Here is an 18,114-nt window from a genome sequence, read left to right on the forward strand (position 1 = left end):
GTGCACCAATTTGCAATTTCTGTAATATCACATTGTAGAAGATAGCTGTCATGATATGAAGAGATTTTTCTATATATCTTTAAGTCATCGGCAAAAAGAGTGCCAACTGAGTTCTTTAATCCAGATATTATATCATCAATGTAGATATTGAAAAGTAAAGGAGATAGTGTGCCACCTTGCGGGACGCCAGAAGGAGTTGGGTGGAGATCTGAACTTATATTCTGTACTGAAACATAAAAGTTTCTGTTATTTAAATAGCTTGTTAACCATGATAAATATTTATCACTTAGCCCAATTTTGGAACATTTACTTAGTAGTATTTGATGATTAACAGTGTCGAAAGCTTTAGCTAAATCAAAGTAACAAACATCTACTTGACCACGTGTGATGACTTCTGAATAAATAGGATTAAGAAAGGAGACTAAGTTTGTCATGGTTGTTTTACCTGTTCTGAACCCATGCTGTGAATCAGACAATCTATTATTTACGTTAAACGCTAAGTGTTTAAATATTATTTTGTCAAAAATTTTGGCAAATCCATTTAACAGGGATATAGGCCTATAATTTGAAACAATAGAAGTTTTGCCCTTTTTGTGTACAGGAATAACCTTGGCAATTTTCCATTTATCAGGGTAGATGCTATTTAGAATACTGAAATTATATATATGCTGTAAGAGAGGAGCAAGGATTAAGGAGCAACCTTTGATGATAAAATTTGGTATGTTATCAGGTCCTGTGGACAATGTAGATTTTAAGGTTTTTATACTCCATAGGACTAAACTAATCGAGATATTAGACATTGGAATATTGTATGAACAACAAGGAGATATGTTTTGGTTATTTGTGTTATTTGTAGTAACATAGACACTTGAAAAATATTCAGCAAAGGAATTTGCAATTAAATAATTATTATCCGTAATTGAGTTATTAATTTTAATTGAGGGATGCTGACTATAACCCTTTCTCATTATTTTAACATAATTCCAAAATTTTTTAGGGTTTTGCTTAATTTTATTGTTAATATTACAAAGCCAGTTTGTTTTATCCCTACACATAAGTGATTTAGTTTCCTTACGGTAATCTGAGAATAATAAATAGTAAAAAGGATTCAGATTTCGTTTATATAATTTATGATAGTGCGATTTCTTCTTAAGAGATTTTATTAGTTGGTTGGAATACCATAGGGGATATTTTTTAGCCTTTTTAATAGTAGTAGGTACAAATAAATCTATAAGATCATTCATTGTACACGTTAAGTAGTCAACCATGGTATTTATATTTTTAGAATTGTATAAAATTGACCAGTCATGGTCCCTAAGAGCAATAAAAAGGCCGAGATAGTCACCAATCTTATAGTTTTTATATGAAGACGGTGTATTATTGTTTATTGACATATCAAATTGGAAGTTTATCTCTAATGCAGGATGAAAGCTATCTTCTTTAACTAGTGGTTCCAGAGCTTTGCTAACCAGACATGATTCAATATTAGTGAGACATAGGTCCAAGAGTTGGGCCGAAGGTTGAGTTTGATTAAGCTGAATTAAACCTCTTGCTGATACAAAGTTGATTAATGATCTGGCTTTCGACTTAATATTTGAATGAACTATATTTTGGGTATGTAATTGAGGCCAGACAATGCCTGGAACATTAAAATCACCAATTATTAATAAAGAGACATCAGAATTCACAAACTTATCTTCAAGGGCCTCAAAGTATGAAGTGTAAGCTGAAGGAGTTGTTTGAGGGGGAATATAGATATTCCCAATGATTAAAGGTTTATCATGTGTTCTTATATTTATCCAGACAGCTTCTATTCCTGGATAGTCATATTCATGCGTAGATGTTACATTTTTGAATTTATGTTTATTAACAGCAGTCAGGACACCACCACCTCTACTCTTCAAAGTTAATACAGGGTCCCTATCAGATCTGTAAATAAGGTAATTATTGTTGAAATAATGAGAATTCAGACTATTATCGGTGAACCAAGTTTCAGTTAGACATACTAAATCATTATCACTACGCGAGATGTTTTCAAAAAATTCAATTGCTTTGGTTCTCAAGCCTCTTACATTCTGATAAAATAAAATAAACTCCTCATTTTTAAGTTTCACACTGAACTAGTGAGAAGCCCCTCCAGGCGCTAAGGCAGAAGTAGGAGCAGATGTAGGCTTAGAAATAGCAGTAGAATTAGTTGCGATGTTGCAGGTAGAGGTGTTTAGTTCCTCGGTAGTGGATGAGTTGCTCAAGATTTGTTCTGGGTGTAATTTACCATAGAAGGGGCTTATTAGGCAGCCGCTGGGCCAAAACACAATGTTATTAATTCGACTGAAGTCCTCTTCTGAAACCTGAACATGGAAGGAGGCATATGAATTGAATTTAGTTTTCATCTTCGTTACTTTAATATGATCTAAGTTCAGTTCACTTGAGATGTATTCTACAATTTCTTGTTCTTGTACACTTGGGTCGAAACGAGTCACAAAAAGAGCTTTCATTCTTTTGGGTGCTGGTTTGGGTATCATTTTAAGTGTGGAAATGTTACGAATCCCAATTTTCATAGGAGTTTTCTTCATTTCCGTTGAACGTTTAATGTCACTGGTATCTCTTGTGTTGGACTTGCGCCTATGTTCCACTAACGTGAATGGTGTACTGTCGACACGTTCTTTGTCATCGTGTCTCATGACGCATCGGGATTCCTGCTGACTGGTAAGTAGGTCACGCGGCTGGCTGCGGTTTACCGTGTCCCGTTGAGAAATTACACGTTCCGCTGTCTTGTGAGTGGAAGAATTCTTAATTACTTGACTATAAGTTGCATTATGGTCTTTACCTGATGATAAATGTTCCTTTATTTGTATCATTTCTTGCCTAATTTTGACAGTTTCTTCTCTGGAATCAAGGAGTAGCGTTTTTAACACGAGGTTCTCACTTTTTAGTTCATCAACTTTGACACTTAGAGAATTCACTAGATTATATAGAGCTTCCATATTTATTTGATCTGACTTTAATGGTTCGATACGTAGCTCGTACATAGGTTTATCACATGATCCCGTCGCATTAGTAGGAGTTTTTTTCGTGGGTGATCGAAACATACTCGGATGAGTTAGATCGTAATTAAAAGTACACGCATCATTTAGGGTTGAGGGGAACCCCAAGAAGTCAGACTGATTAAGTAGCGAATTATTAATACTGATTTTGTCACAAAACAACAGATATACACGGAGCGCGATCGCACACACACGACCGTCCGCTTTGAACACACGGCGGCTACTGTGAGCCTAGACACTTTGAATTGTGTATATTTATATTTACATGCTTGAGCATGTGGGGGAAGGGGGGATGTGTGTGTGTTTATGTCGGACAGTCTGCTGGTAACTGGCTTGCAAAATAACATGGTCGCTGCATGAGCTGTTTAATGCCTTTAAGTGTACTTCGAAAAGATGCCCATGGTTGGACGTGTGTATGTTTTTTTTTTTTCTTTTCATTTGAATGAGAAGTAGACGTCATAATATTTACTACCGTGGTATTTAAGTACATTGGCGATTTTGCAGAGAAGTTTTATTGCATAGTGACCGAAACAAATTTTGCCGCCAGAATCGTTTAACTGCCATGGTTCATGGCTGTTGGGAAGTGGTCGGCAGAAACTACGTGAATGGTTTTGGGCACGAGGGAATATTCTTCACGCAATAGAGTACCAGAGTCAACTGCACAAAACTGCAAGTAAGAGTGGCCCCATCCCCTGTTTTGCAAGCTGGATGCTTCGGAAACCTGCGACGACCGTTAATTCTACTTTTAGAGGAATACAAGGGTGTGTTATTTTTTTGGTGTGTGAAACAATTTCACCCAAATGAAATTAAAGGCAGATGGAAAGGTGGTGATTCAACAGGCAAAATGTTATTAGGAAGAGAGATGAAGAAAAGGTGAAGCTGGCATCAGACAGACTGACATGAGAAAGCAGTAGGAGTGAGAGTAGACATGCAACTGACGGACTGTCCTGAGAAAACAGCTAGAGAGAGAGCGCATAGACTTGAAACTGACCGACTGTCCTGAGGAAACAGCTGGAGTGAGAGTACAGCTTGTAACAGACTGATTATTTTGAGAAAGTGTGTAGGAGTAAAGCTCAAACTTGTAAAACGCAGACTGACCTGAGGTCACTGCTGTTACGCTGGTCATCGAAGTCACACACGGACTTCTTTTCAAGCTTCAGCTGTAGGCTCTGTGAGAAGGACTTCCTGATAGGCCGCAGCGCTTTCACAGGCCACCAGTCGTACTGCAACAAGCACTCCTTAACTCTCATTGTCAAATACATTATGCATCCCATTACAATAATACCTTAACCTAGTTGCAGCTTTTCAGAAGCACTGATACACCTACCAACTGCGCAAATCCCAACAAAGATAAAAAAATAAAGAAATAAATAAAAACAACAATTATAAAAATATATTTGTAAGTTAAATGCAATTCAGTAAAGGTTATTTTGATACCAATAACCCATACATCAGGAAATGTAAAATTAATAAAATGAAATATAAACTTCATTGTGCAAAAAGCACTGATTCATCTGATTCCACGCTAGTGCGTGGGCAGTTTTACTGAACTACCTTGCTTGTCCCTCCACTCACACTCGGGCTACACTCCTGTTGCAGGTAATATGATCCACATCAGTCTGCAGCCATCTGAAGGTTAATGATTGTGTTTTACACTTGCAGAATTTTATTTACAACTTTTATAACCAATTCACTTCAGATATTTTTAATTGATTAAAATAACCTCCTCAAATTTCACTTTAAAAAAGTAACAAAATGGATCTTGTGCTGGCCACATACATACTAAAAGTTACACTTAATTTCTTGTTTAAAGTCAATTTCTGCAATGTTTACTTACTGACAAAAATTTGTATCACAATAACAGTTTAATTAACCTTCCTGTAAAAGCCCACTTAAAATGGGGTTCACACACTAATTTCTAAAAATATATTAGTTTAATGCTTATTCTTTTTACATTACATTTTACAGTACATTGAATACCTACGCTAGATTTCCTATAATGAGGCACGTTCGGGACTTTGCAGGTGACGGATTACTAAAAATGCCGGATATCCTGCGGTACGTAACACCATCGCTAAACGTTAAGTTGTAGAGCAAAACACATCAGTAAGATGGTGTTCTGCAGCAAATATTGTTTAGCAGGAACATAAGTTTAAACTTTTTAACATAAATACAAACCAAAAATAAATTATTTACATTTTACAGGTTCATATGCACATACCTACATTACAATATATTAATGAATTACAACCTACAAACACACCGATCATTTCAGAGCGATCCCAAACAGCACTGAAGGTCACCCACTAATCCCAGGTTGCATGGAGTGCTTCTGACTACCACTTATGTGTGAACTGTATCATATGCCATTTTAGCTAACAATTACAGGTTTTTAGCTTAGATGCACTTAATTGGCTCAAGTCCTTACATTCCTCAATGGTGCTAGACCATCAGGCATTCTGAACATTTCATGCCGGACTATTCAGGTCTACTGTATGTCTTACAGTGCCATCAATTTCACCATTTTTGACTTGTTCCTCAAAAAAGAGAGATACCCTGAATATTAATTTACTTTATTAGAAACTAGATTAAGTATTTTTAAAATTTTTATCTGTTTGTTTCAGCATCACTCAAAAACTTCAAAATGGATTTGATGAAAGTTTTTTATTAGTAAAGTCATGGTTAAATTAACTCCAAGCTTCATATGTTTTCGAAATTTCACCACTCAAAGAACCCAAACGCATAAATACTATTTCAAAATTTAAAAATCCTTTCTTTAATGCAAATCATACTCGAAGAGTAATTTGGAGTTTTTTTTTTCAGGGGGTGGAACAAAGATAAGTTTAATTTTATGGTAAAATAATCATATCTCCAAAAAAGCTCAAACTGATGTTAAGATATTGGGTATGAACAACAGAGTGACCACTAAGTCTGTATTTGGAAATTCAAGCACATTTCCAGTTTTAATAATAACAAAATTTAAATTTTTCAAAGAATTAGCTTAATTGCAAAACTGCACAAATTTATTATATTTAAAATTTAAATTATTGCACATAACACTTTGTGATCAATTATTTCATAGCTAAACACAGAGACCAGATAAATTTCCCAAAAAGACCAGATCAGCAAATGAATTAGTTAAAACTAGGGCTGTACGGGATAGGTAATTTTGGTTCAGGAAAAACTTGGGCAGGAAGCTATGATTTCCCTCGGGAAACGGCATGGGAACGGGAATTATTTAAAAGTGCAATATGTATCCAAACAAATTTATTTATTTCAAAAATGGGCTATCAAAACCATATCATTTAAACTTTTAAAAGCCATAGTATTAAAATTAAAATAATGAAAAATAAACAATACTATTAAATGCCTCCATTTTCATGTATGAACACCAGTTCCTCTGTATGTTCTGAGGAAAGGGACATACGCTTGGGGAATACAATGTTCCCAGCAGAAGAAAACACACTTTCACTTGCAGTTTCTGTTGCAGGGATGCCTAAATACTGCATTGCAACTTTACACACGTTAGGGAACGCATCTTTCCTTTTTTCTCTCCACCACTTTAGGGGATCATCACTTCTTTGTACAACAGGCATACTGAAATAGCAATCAGTTTCTGATAACATGATCTGGTTACTTGATTCGCTCTCAGCAAGTTCGTCAAAAACACTCCAGAGAAAAGTAGAACTCTGTGCCAACTCACTGGTACCTGCAGCTGTTACTGAAAGAAAAAGAAACACCATATACACAATGCTATAGTGGCTTTTGTATAAATAAAATAACTAGGCCTACAAATAAATTAAACAATACCTGGTTGTGCCGTTGCCTGTGTGATTTCTTTTACTTTTTTATCCAGGTGGTTACATGCCAAAAGTTTTTCTTCCGTTGGAATTACAACAGCCTTAAACCTCAGGTCTACTAACATTGCAGTATAGTATGGCTCTTTTCGATCATAGCATGGAAATCGTGCTTGGAGAGCCATAAGTACCTCATTTGCAAACTCCAGTCCCTGTTTTGCATTGGTGTTGATGTAGGCCTTCAGACATTTTTTTAGAGAAAAAATGACCGGAATGACCATTGATACTGATGGTGAACGTTCACCACAAAGTTTGGTTGTAGCATGATACAATGGTTGCAATATATTAATGTAAGAGTCAATAAGGTTCCATTCACTCAACTGCAGATTGTCCATGTTCAGTGTTGGTAAGTGACAAGAAAGAGGTATCTTGTTGTCAAACAATCTCTTAAGCATTAAAAACTCTGAATTCCATCTTGTCTGACAGTCTTGAATCAAGTTTAGTACCAGCAGATATAGTTCTTCTTGAATTCGATGCAACTGTTCAGTTGCTCGCGCACTGTGTTTGTATCGTCCAACAATCGAACGTGACTTTTTCAGTACCTCTTTGATCTCACACGTTACTTTAACAGCATCTTGCAATACAAGCTGCAGTGTATGTGCAAGTGTAAGTTTGCATAGTGGAAGTCCCAACTTAAGGTTTCGTCCATTATCACTCACAATGTACATGTCCACTTTGTCCCCTGCATTTTCTAAGTCCCATTCAATGAAGCACTCTACTAGTTTCTCGCTAATTGCTTCACCAGTGTGTCCACCAGGAAAGCTGTAACACCCTAAACAGAACTTCTTCATGTCGAAATCTTCAATAAAATGACATGTCAGCGACATGAATGCTTCGTTGCTAGCAGATGTCCACAAATCACAAGTGAATGATAAAGAAGCAATTTTGGATAAACTTACTGCAGTGGCAATATGTCCGGACATTTTTGCCTTTGTTTTGTTGTACAGTTTAGGTATTACTCTTCTTGAAAAAGTGTTACGAGATGGCACTGAATAAAGTGGTTGAGCTATTTTAAGGACTTTATTAAATTTATAATTTTCCACAGTACTGTATGGCAACATAGCATCTGCTATCCATTCCCCAATACAGTTCGTCAGCGAAATGGCCCTTTCATGTGTTGAAGGCCATTTGTAAGCTTCGTCTAAGCAAAGTTGCTTCTTTGTTGGTTCTAATGTTTTTCCCCCATTATTTCCGCCTTTCTGTGTTTCTTCTATCTGTTCAAGTTCTTTTTTCAGATTTGGATGTTGCATCAGATGTCGAAGCAACCCAGATGTGCTACCAAAATTGGATTTTGGTTTTTAAAACCTTTTTGCATTGTTTTCACTGTGCAGACACATTATCGGGCAATTTTTGGTAAAAATACCAGATTGAGTTTTTAATTTGGTGTGACGACTTTCCATTATGAAATTCACGTACGTAAACACACACCTTATGTAAACAACTTCACACTAAAATACTCGCCAACACAGATATTATAACAATGCGTTAAAACCGGAGTAAAATACATAGAATATCTTGTTTTGTAGAGAAAGGAACCTGAATCTCTGGCGCTCGGATTTGTGTGTGGAACAGCATCGGTGACAAACTTTACGGTATGTAAATATTAGTGATGGGTTGAATCCCATTTTCCCCGAATCCGAATCTTGAATTCGAATCCCAAACAGTACCTCGAATCCATCCCTCGAATCCGAATCCAGATCTCAAGGGTTAATTATAAAATAATTTATAAGTTAAGAGAAAATATTAAACATTATGATGAATTATTTAACCCTTTAAATTTTTATTTAAAAAACAAGCATTATTTTCTTCATGATGTATCTAGGTTCGAGGTGAGCTACTAGAGCTCTGAAACCTTTATCTTTGACCACTGTAAAAGGCTGATTATCTAAACAAAACATCTCTCCAATTAACCTAGTAATACCAGCACTTCTTGAATCACCTGGCTTAAATTTCTCTTTTTTTCCAATGAAACCCTTAAGTGTTGGTTGAGTAACATGGTTTTGCTACATTTTGGTTTATCTTCTGCATTAGACGAACCAGTTTCAGTTGTAACTAAATTTGGTTCATCTACATTCTCACAAATATTTCCGTTAGGCTTACTAACTGAACGTGATGCGGCCCTAACATGAATTGGGTGTAGCTTCAAATGTTTCTTCATTGTACTTGTTGTTTGGCTTGTGCCACCACGAGAAATGTTTTGTTTACAGTGATTACAGGTGGTATATTTAGGATTAGCATAAACTGAAAAGTGTTCCCACACTTCACTCGCTATTTTGACCTTCTCTAAGGGCCAGTTTCACAAAGTCTGGTTATTGACCGATTATCTTCTGATTATAATGTAAGTGCTGGTTAGCAGAATTAATTGTTTCTCAATATAGGGTTAAGAGTGCGTGGGAGATAATATTATCTCGCGCGCGGTCAGTTGAAGTGGTTCATTTTTTCCTCGTAGGAGAGCGCTTCATTCGGCCACGAGTGTACGGAGCGAAATCATGTGGAGATCCCGCGAACTAGTAGGGAAAACGGAATGCCACTGGTGAAGAGGGGGGGGGGGGGGGGGAAGGGGGTGGTGGTGGAGTGGAGTGAGATAGAAAAACGAAAGAAGGACGGTTGATAGGGGTGGGATGAGTCAGCTGAAGCAGCCAAGGCAACGGCTTTGTGATGTGCTGAAGCACAAGAGAAGACTGCAGAACGAAACTTCTTATTTATATCTTTTTTAATACACTTGATGTTTCTGACTCGTGTTTTGTAACAAATGTACCGTTGATTTGTAGAGAATAAAACACAACATAATTTGTTAATAGTTTGAGAAGATAACAGCATATTAAACTCTGAAAAATCAGCGATCTCGGCACTTTCCACATTACAAAATATCAGCTTGACCTCAACTTTTTCTGCTCTTATCGCGCGAGGTGGCATTAATACCAATGGCGCGTCCTGATAGGCTGGAACAGTTTTCCGCTGTCTGGTTGGCGTTGTCTGGCTGACCCGAATTACTAGGCACTGGCTCAGGCAACTGAAGCTGAACTACTCCAGGAAATATAATCCTAATCAGTTTGCTAGTGTACTATTTTCTACATGAACATTTGCTAATTGTTTCTCCAAATTTAGTTTCGAAGTTTAAAAAAAACATGAAGTCCGTGTAGTCTACATTTTTGATTGAAAAGTCAAACAAGAATTTGTCTTTTTCCCCCCCACAATGGACCTAGATACTAGTTTCTATATTTTCTTTAAATCCAAATGTCCATACTTTAATTTCACTTTAATTTAACTTTTATAAATGTATGTTGTGTATAATTAAGTATACCTTTTTTATAGATCAACATAATATTTGCTCCGTAATCAATTATGTGAACTTAAAAGTGAATGTTACTGGCATTACAGTATATTACACATAAATTATTATTATTGCAATCACAACTGGTAATCTTAATTTAAACAGAACTAGTATAATCTATTTCACTGTCCGAATTTTGACGTTTAGCTTGTGAGAAAGGTCTCTGTAAACAGGATTGCAAAGATCTTATTTTACCAGAAAACTATTGGACTGCCAGAAACTTTTTAAAAAGTGAACGTCAAAATTCGGACAACTTGGACTTTATCTCAATGGAAGTTATTTCTGAATACAAATATTACCATATCGGTTTTTCGAAATTGAATGACAGTTCACTATATAATCACTGTGTTATGTTGAAATTGAGCCAACTTCTCGCTACAGAAAGAAAACGTAGGCCTATGTCTCTTCTCATATAACGTAGAACATGGTCGTGGTAACTACCCACCTATATACTACCTCTGAAGGTACAATTACTGAACTCGCATTCGCGGTGGCCTGGGTTTCAATCCTTTTCCAGCGAGTCTTGTTATATTTTAAGTAGTGTAGGCCTATCTACATGGGCGCAAATCTGTAGGATTTCCAGGGGGGGCCCGTGAATTTAATTTAAGAATTTTGCGCTAGAGGTCAACCGAAACAAGTCTTCTCTGGATATTAAGCTCGTATGTTATACACTTTATTTTTACGTAAGTGATATTAACAATAAAGCAGAGCAACATATGTTTTAGTAATTATCAATTAATGACTATAGAAGTGATCCCTCAAACATGTTTGAATAATTTGCTAACCTAAATACATAAAATATCCATGAAAAAATATATAAAAATAATATACGTGAATATAATGCAAATAGATAACACCCCACCCATACATTACCATTTTCCAAAAGTGTTTATTCTAATTTCAATTTAAAAATAAATGATTAAATTAAAATAAAACAAATATTTAAGGGGGGCTCCCATACAACAAACGTGAAAACAGAATAAAATTTCACAAATGATGTATTTCTGTTGCCGCTATAACACTGCGCCCTAAAAACCCAAAGCGCCAAAGCTAATAAACGGATCAACATCAAATGAACGATCGAATCATATTAAAACTCTTAAAGACTATTTTATTTAGTAAAGGCATCCAGGGCCGGAACTAGGAGATTCGTTAGGGGGGGCAAAGCTTAATTTGCAGCCCCCTCCTTACCAACATTATAAAATACCCTTTTTCGTTAGAAGCGGTGGTTGAAATGATACCATTCACTTATACATAATTGAGAACTTTTATTTATCAAGTACACTAATTGGAAAACTAATACAATTACATTTTTTATTATAATGAAGTAGACTGTTATCAAACTATTGTTTATTGTTTGCACAACAGTGAAAATTAATGTCTTACCAATAAGTTTATTAAGTACTAAAATTACATAAGGAACATGTGATTCTGAATTAAGTAGGCTATAATATTTTATTGCTAACCATACAAAGAAATTCAGTTCAAAATTTAATTTTTCGAGCATGATTAGCTGCAAAAGTGTTGTTAATATCATTAAAACTGATCAAAGCAGCTCGTATGTGTTTAATAGATATAATACTTAGATTTGTTAATCTCTGCTGGCCCATCCTGCTTCTCAAATAGCTTTTAATAAGTTTAAGTTTACTAAAACTTCATTCACCTGACGCAATTGTAACTGGAAGGGTGAGAAACATTCTCAGAGCAGTAGTAATGTTAGGATGTGCCTCCTCCAGTTTATTTTTGTATATAAGGCTCAACATTGTTGATGCTGTAGTATATTTTAATTCATAGTCTACTGTTAATGCATGGTGCTTAAAACTTTCAATTTCAAATACGAATTCTTCTTTTTTGAGATCGGCACTGTGTTTCCTAATTCTGCTGCTTTGAATTTAAATCTTCTACTTCCATTTTATGAATTTGAACACCACTTAAAAATCTAAACTTATTGTTAATGTTCTCCAAAGCCTTAAACCTGTTACTCAGTTCCATAATTAATCTGTCAATGACTTCCAACATTACTTGATGTAAGTTTTTTTGACATACGCCATTGCTAAGCACTTTTTCTGTAGAAGAAAACTAAAAAATAAAATAAATAAATATGTAAAAATAACCAAAAGACAAAAAGCACAAATTAAGCAAAAAATTGCTGTTGTCAACAGGATATAAACACCACAAAATATTCCGTAACAGGAATATGGTCAACAAACAAATAAAAACAAAGAAAAATGTACTAAGAGAACGAAAAAAGCCCACAAATGATGACGACACAAAAATATTGAACCCAAAAAAATTCAGCACAATGGTTGAAACGAGACGAAAACACGACAAAACGAAAAGACGAAACAAACACATTAGTTTTTCCAAAACAGAAACAAGCGACGTTTCGGGAACTGCTATCTGCTCCCGTCCTCAGGCAGAGACGCACACGGTACGAAAACACAGGTGCGACTGAGTAGGGGCTGGAAAAATTAAGGTATTTATCAGAGAAAGGGCTACATCTTGCTCAGCCAAGTGATCACCCGCGCAACGGGTCCTTGAGATACCAGCTCTCATCGCAGTGGTTTTACTCACTCCAGACCACGAATTATGGTAATACTTGTTTCTTAGAGTGAAGTAACGCATTTGAAGTACAAATATATTTATAAATTATGCATAATCAAGTTAAATAGAATTTCTTAATTTCTTGGCTAACTTATTGGTTGCGATATGTACACTTTCAAAACTTTTTTTAATGACTAGTTTCATTTTGTTTTAGTGAACCTTTTTTCATATTTTTCCGCCCCCTGATATTTGCCGCCCGGGGCACATGCCCCCCATGCCCCCCATGCCCCCCCTTAGTTCCGGCCCTGAAGGCATCAACCAGGTAAAAAAGAAAAAAAAAACTTAATGACACAAATGAAAAATCTCGGAGATAGAACTATGAAATTTATCCTACAGCTAATTGAACCACATACATTACTCGGCTTATATTTAGTATAATCAGTATTTTGGCAGTGAATTATTTAGTTAAAATATGCCTCTTGATTAGTTATTAAAGAGACGCGTTTGCTTCCTTATTAACTTAAATACGGATGTGTAACGTTTAAATACTTCTTTCTCACTCTTACTTCTGTTTACTCGTGCAGTGTTGCAGTTATCAAATAACAAATGTTATAAAGTGATTATCGGCCATGAATTGTGAAAATTATCGTTTGATAATAAAAGGGGAGTGTTTTTAAATTCCATATTGACGAGGAAAAAAATTATTCCATGTATATTCACATGTAACGTACAGAGCAGCTAGCCTTACAGAATGGAGATGAGCTAAAAAATTCCAGAAAATGGTATATAAGTTTCAGTTCGTAAATAAACTAAATTCTGCTATAATTACTGTTAAAGTATTAAGTTGTTTATTTACTGGAAAAAATAACGTTACATAATCACTTAAATAAAATATATATTACCTAAATAATAGTCACTACTAATAAAACAATCAAGCTTATCAGGTGAGAATCAGATTATGTTTTCCATTTCTTCCGCGTCACGAACTTATCCATGTTGATGTTTGCCAAGAAAGCAGAAGACTGGGGCACACGAGAGCAAAACCACTTTAAAAACAGACTACCTGAAACCTATAATACTGTCGTTTCAGATGACAAGGTAGTGTGGGTAACAATGGGGAGGAAAAGCTAACGGAACCCTATTCTAGCTTCGTCCTTTGGAATGAACGTTTTCTGGGAATTAAGGGTTTCAAAGTTCCCACTGGAAAACTCCATACCATGGCTTTCGCAGAAGGGGTAGGGGAAAATAACTACGGAACTCGAAGGTAGGAATGCAAAGCATGTCAAAGTGTCTGTCGTCATTGTAAATAATAATATATATATAAATATATATAAATATATATAAAAATATATATAAATATATATATAAATAATATATATATGTTGTGTACACCATTAACTTTAAAATCACGAAGTGGGCCCCCCCAAGGAGGGGCCCATTAATTCCAGGGGGGGCCCGGGCCCCCCTGGCCCCCCCGGGATCTACGCCCATGCCTATCTATATTGCGGCAAATTTTAGACTAAATTATATGTGTCATTAAGAGCCATGGCCGTCTATGGTGGAAGGCCGCGGCCTAAGGTGTGGGAGGGCTTGCTGCCTGTTGCTCAGTGGCTGTTCTGTAATTGAAGCTACCGTATATCTAAATATGATACCGAGACTATAACAGCTAATGAGCGACAGCCATTAATCCTAGCAAACCGTGCCTTTCAATAAAGATGCCCACGAAAGAGCCCATCGAAAATTAATATTGAAACATTTGAGTGAAAAATTATGTATTAGTACTTTAGATTTTTTTTTCGTTCATGTTACGTAGCATTTTCTTTCCATAGGCTAGTCATAGGTTCAGCAACTTAACCAAAGTAAGTTTACCCTTGGTTATTGAGCACAATATATATATAGAATACATATAAAGTTGACATATATACACAACGAGTATCTAAAACATACGTACAAACTTCAGCACGCTGTTTCTGGAAAGAATACAAGTTGAAAGCCTAATAACCACTTTACTCATAAATCGAGTAACGAACCTCCGAAAATGGAATTTTCCATATCTTGAAGTTGACATCATCAGTAAGTAAACTGTGGCATATGATTTTTTAGGAAGGAAACTGTACACCTTGCAAACGTGCTTTGTAAAACCAGCCCCAGTTTTTTTATTTATTATTAGCTTTTCAGGTGATCGAATTTGCTAAAACAGAAATGCCGTTATATTTATTGAAGGATGTTCATTACAACCCACGTATCTAGTGGTGAAAAATTTGCGTTCTGCAGAATCATCAGACGCAGTGCAAGATATTCAAGAATAGGAAAATTTGATTTTTGGGGGTTCTAAACTCCGAATCCATTTACGAGAAAATAATGGTACACAGGTTTTCGTCTTGTATTTTTGCCAAGAATACCGTATTTACTCGCATAATGTTCGCACATTTCTTTTTAAATACTTGAAATGGAATTTTTTAAAATCCGCATAAAGTCCGCACCAGACGAAGCAACCTTGGCCACCCCTGAAAGGCACAGTAACGGGATGGAAAATTACCGATGCTGTCAACAATGCTTTGACCTTGAGTTGTTCATTTCTCCGGAGCGGTCGCTGAGAGGGTTTGTAGCGTGGTGAAACTGTCCGGACTCAGAAACTCGCACTCCACTGCGCAGCTGCCTGCGACGTCACGCGAGTTGCAAGGGGATGGGCTATATATAGCACAAGCCAGTACATATCAACTCACACTACGTCACAAAGTAGGGGAGGTAGCGGAGAAGTGGTGGAGGTACATGCGCACAGTTTTTTTATACACACCGTGGGCAAGGGACAGGGAGGGAGGCTCGCCGGCGCCAGCTAATGCAGACATTAGACATCTGCCCCGTGCCGTCAGTGGCCATCTCAATGAAAGATTAAAAAAATATATTTTCACGCAAAGTGTTTATTTTGTGTAGGCTGGCTGTGGCTTCTGAACGTAAGAGCGCACACGCGAGTGAGAGAAGAAAAAAAATGAGTGGCGTCTTCCACTAATCGCCGGCACTCAATTATCTCGACACATGTCACATTTCTTACGTCCGCTGCGGAGGGTCGCCAGTCACCAGCGCTCTGCTAGTATACTAATTATGAGAGAACAATTTTTTTTACTCTACACAAAACGTAAAATTTTGAGGGAAATTTTTTTTTTCCGGACTTTACCTCATAATGTCGGCACGCCATTTTTTTTTGTCAAAAATGTAGCCAAATTACTGCGGACATTATGCGAGTAAATACAGTATTCTGCCAGAATTTGTCAGTATGTTTTAGATACACGTTGTATATAGAATAGATTAGAAAGTTTACATATATATATTTATATAGAACACAGTAAAAATTTTACACATATAATATATAGAATACATTACTAACTTTAAAAATGTATATATAATACTTTAGAAAGTTGATATTCTGTGTTCGGCCCTTGCAAGAATCAAAGTTTTACAAATCACATCCACAACCAGATGAAGGCACTATCCGGGTCATTTACTGAAGGTGCCTGACCCTGGAGGACCTTGACCCTTACCTATAACACCATATTTTAACTTTTATCTTGGTCTACATTTACCTTCACCTTGAATTACCCTGGCCTATACCCCGAACACCGCACCTAAAACCAAACTGAAGAATTTTTGGCTCATTTGGGTATGTAGTAAAGATCAAGGTCACATAGTCGTGTATGAATTAATAAAAAGTCACAAAAATGAAATATTGTCAGTAACATTAAATTTGGGGGAAAGACAATATTTCAAAAATGTTATGTGTTATGGGGTCAAAGGGTCAGTGTCTCTTGGTGTAGTGCAGCATGTCTGTAATGGCGTAGGTGAAGCACCTTTATTGACTCAGCTTGCACGAGTCATTTTAGGCAGTCTCGGTTTTTCGCCAAAATGAGCCCAAAATCCTCCATGTTGGTTTTCGGTAAGGTAGTAAGGGTTGAGGTCAGTTTCATTCGAGGTCAAGGTTAGAGGCTAGTGTTAAAGATCTGGGTCAAGGTCACCCAGGGTCACGTTCCCTCGGTCAGTGACTTGGCAAGTTACTCCACCTGGCTCCACTTGCATTCAAACAAGCTAAATGTTACTAAGATTACTTTCATGTGTAACTAGAGAATTTGACTTGAAATAAATTAATGTTATAGATAAATTTAAACCTATAATGTCGGTTTTTAAATAAATTAAATGAAATTATACAGATGCTTTGAATAATAACAGACTATTAGCTTCATTTTGAATACAAATAGTGAACGAACAGTGAGCAATTGTTAGTGTCGCTAGTGGCTAAAGTATTGGAGCCTACGGAGCTGTATTTGATGTTCTGAAACATTGTCAGATAGAGTTATAAAGATAAGTATTAGTAACGGTTGTTCTTAAATTTCATTAAGATCTTCGGGGTATCGAATTGCTTCGAAGCTGTAGGTTCCAACAAGTCTTTGAGCGATAAAATACATAAACTTTCAAGATAATTTCCACCAATAAGTTTTTTAAATTTACTATATAAAGTACGTCAAAATTTATTTTTAAATAAAGCATAGTCTTAGTAGAAAACCACATATGATACCACAAATTAACGATTAATTGTTAAAGAAGCTGGAATAGTTTTTACAATGTTCTCCAGTATCAGTCGCGGTGAAAATTACTATTATTGTAATGTACTTGCATAAAACAGAACAAGAGTACAAAAAGGCTTCACCACCAAAAGTAGTACACATTAAATAATTGAAGCTATAGCAGCTCGTAAGATTCGTTTAACATGCCCAAAAGTTTTAAATACTCCTTACTTACAAATAAGTGTAACTATGTTACACGGCGTACTGGTACAAACATTTCAGGACCAATAACATTTTACGATGTAATTATAATATTCTATTAAACTGTTCTCCCCCGTGAATCCGACATCCAGTTATCCGGAACTACAGTTATGAGGAAAACATCTGCTGGCCCGTACAATCTCACAACACGATGCCCTCCTCCCTTTCCTTTTTCCCCTCCGTCAAACCCATTCACTTGCCTTTTATGGTAGACGCGGTAGTTGCTTACAGCTTATCTTTCAGGTTGCACGTCGACCTCGGGCGGCCGCTAGTGCTAGATAGTGAACTGGCAATACAGTTGTGTGTACAGTAGAACCCTCTTATAATGTTCCTGCATATAATGTTTTCCTGCTTATAATGTCATATTTTTAAAGTCCCAATATTTCCCCCATAAGGGCAATGTATTTATTTCCTGCATATAACGTTCATAAATAGTGTAATTTCCTGCTTATAATGTTTGCTTTCTAACAGTCAATAAATGGGAAAAAAATGTTTTAAAACCAAATTATTCCAACACT

General features: G+C 36.2%; 1 protein-coding gene across 4 annotated transcripts in view; it reads right to left on the reverse strand.

The window, feature by feature from the left end:
* LOC134541652 (centrosomal protein of 78 kDa) overlaps nucleotides 1–18,114 on the reverse strand; it is a 125,276-nt gene that overhangs the window by 58,416 nt on the left and 48,746 nt on the right. For all 4 annotated transcript variants that reach the window (XM_063385238.1, XM_063385241.1, XM_063385240.1 and 1 more), the window contains exon 9: nucleotides 4,143–4,267. In XM_063385238.1, the coding sequence (XP_063241308.1) occupies nucleotides 4,143–4,267 (125 nt within the window). The remainder of the gene's footprint in view (nucleotides 1–4,142; nucleotides 4,268–18,114) is intronic.

Source organism: Bacillus rossius, assembly GCF_032445375.1.
Source record: "Bacillus rossius redtenbacheri isolate Brsri chromosome 4 unlocalized genomic scaffold, Brsri_v3 Brsri_v3_scf4_1, whole genome shotgun sequence".
In the NCBI taxonomy this organism is placed as follows: Eukaryota; Metazoa; Arthropoda; class Insecta; order Phasmatodea; family Bacillidae; genus Bacillus; species Bacillus rossius.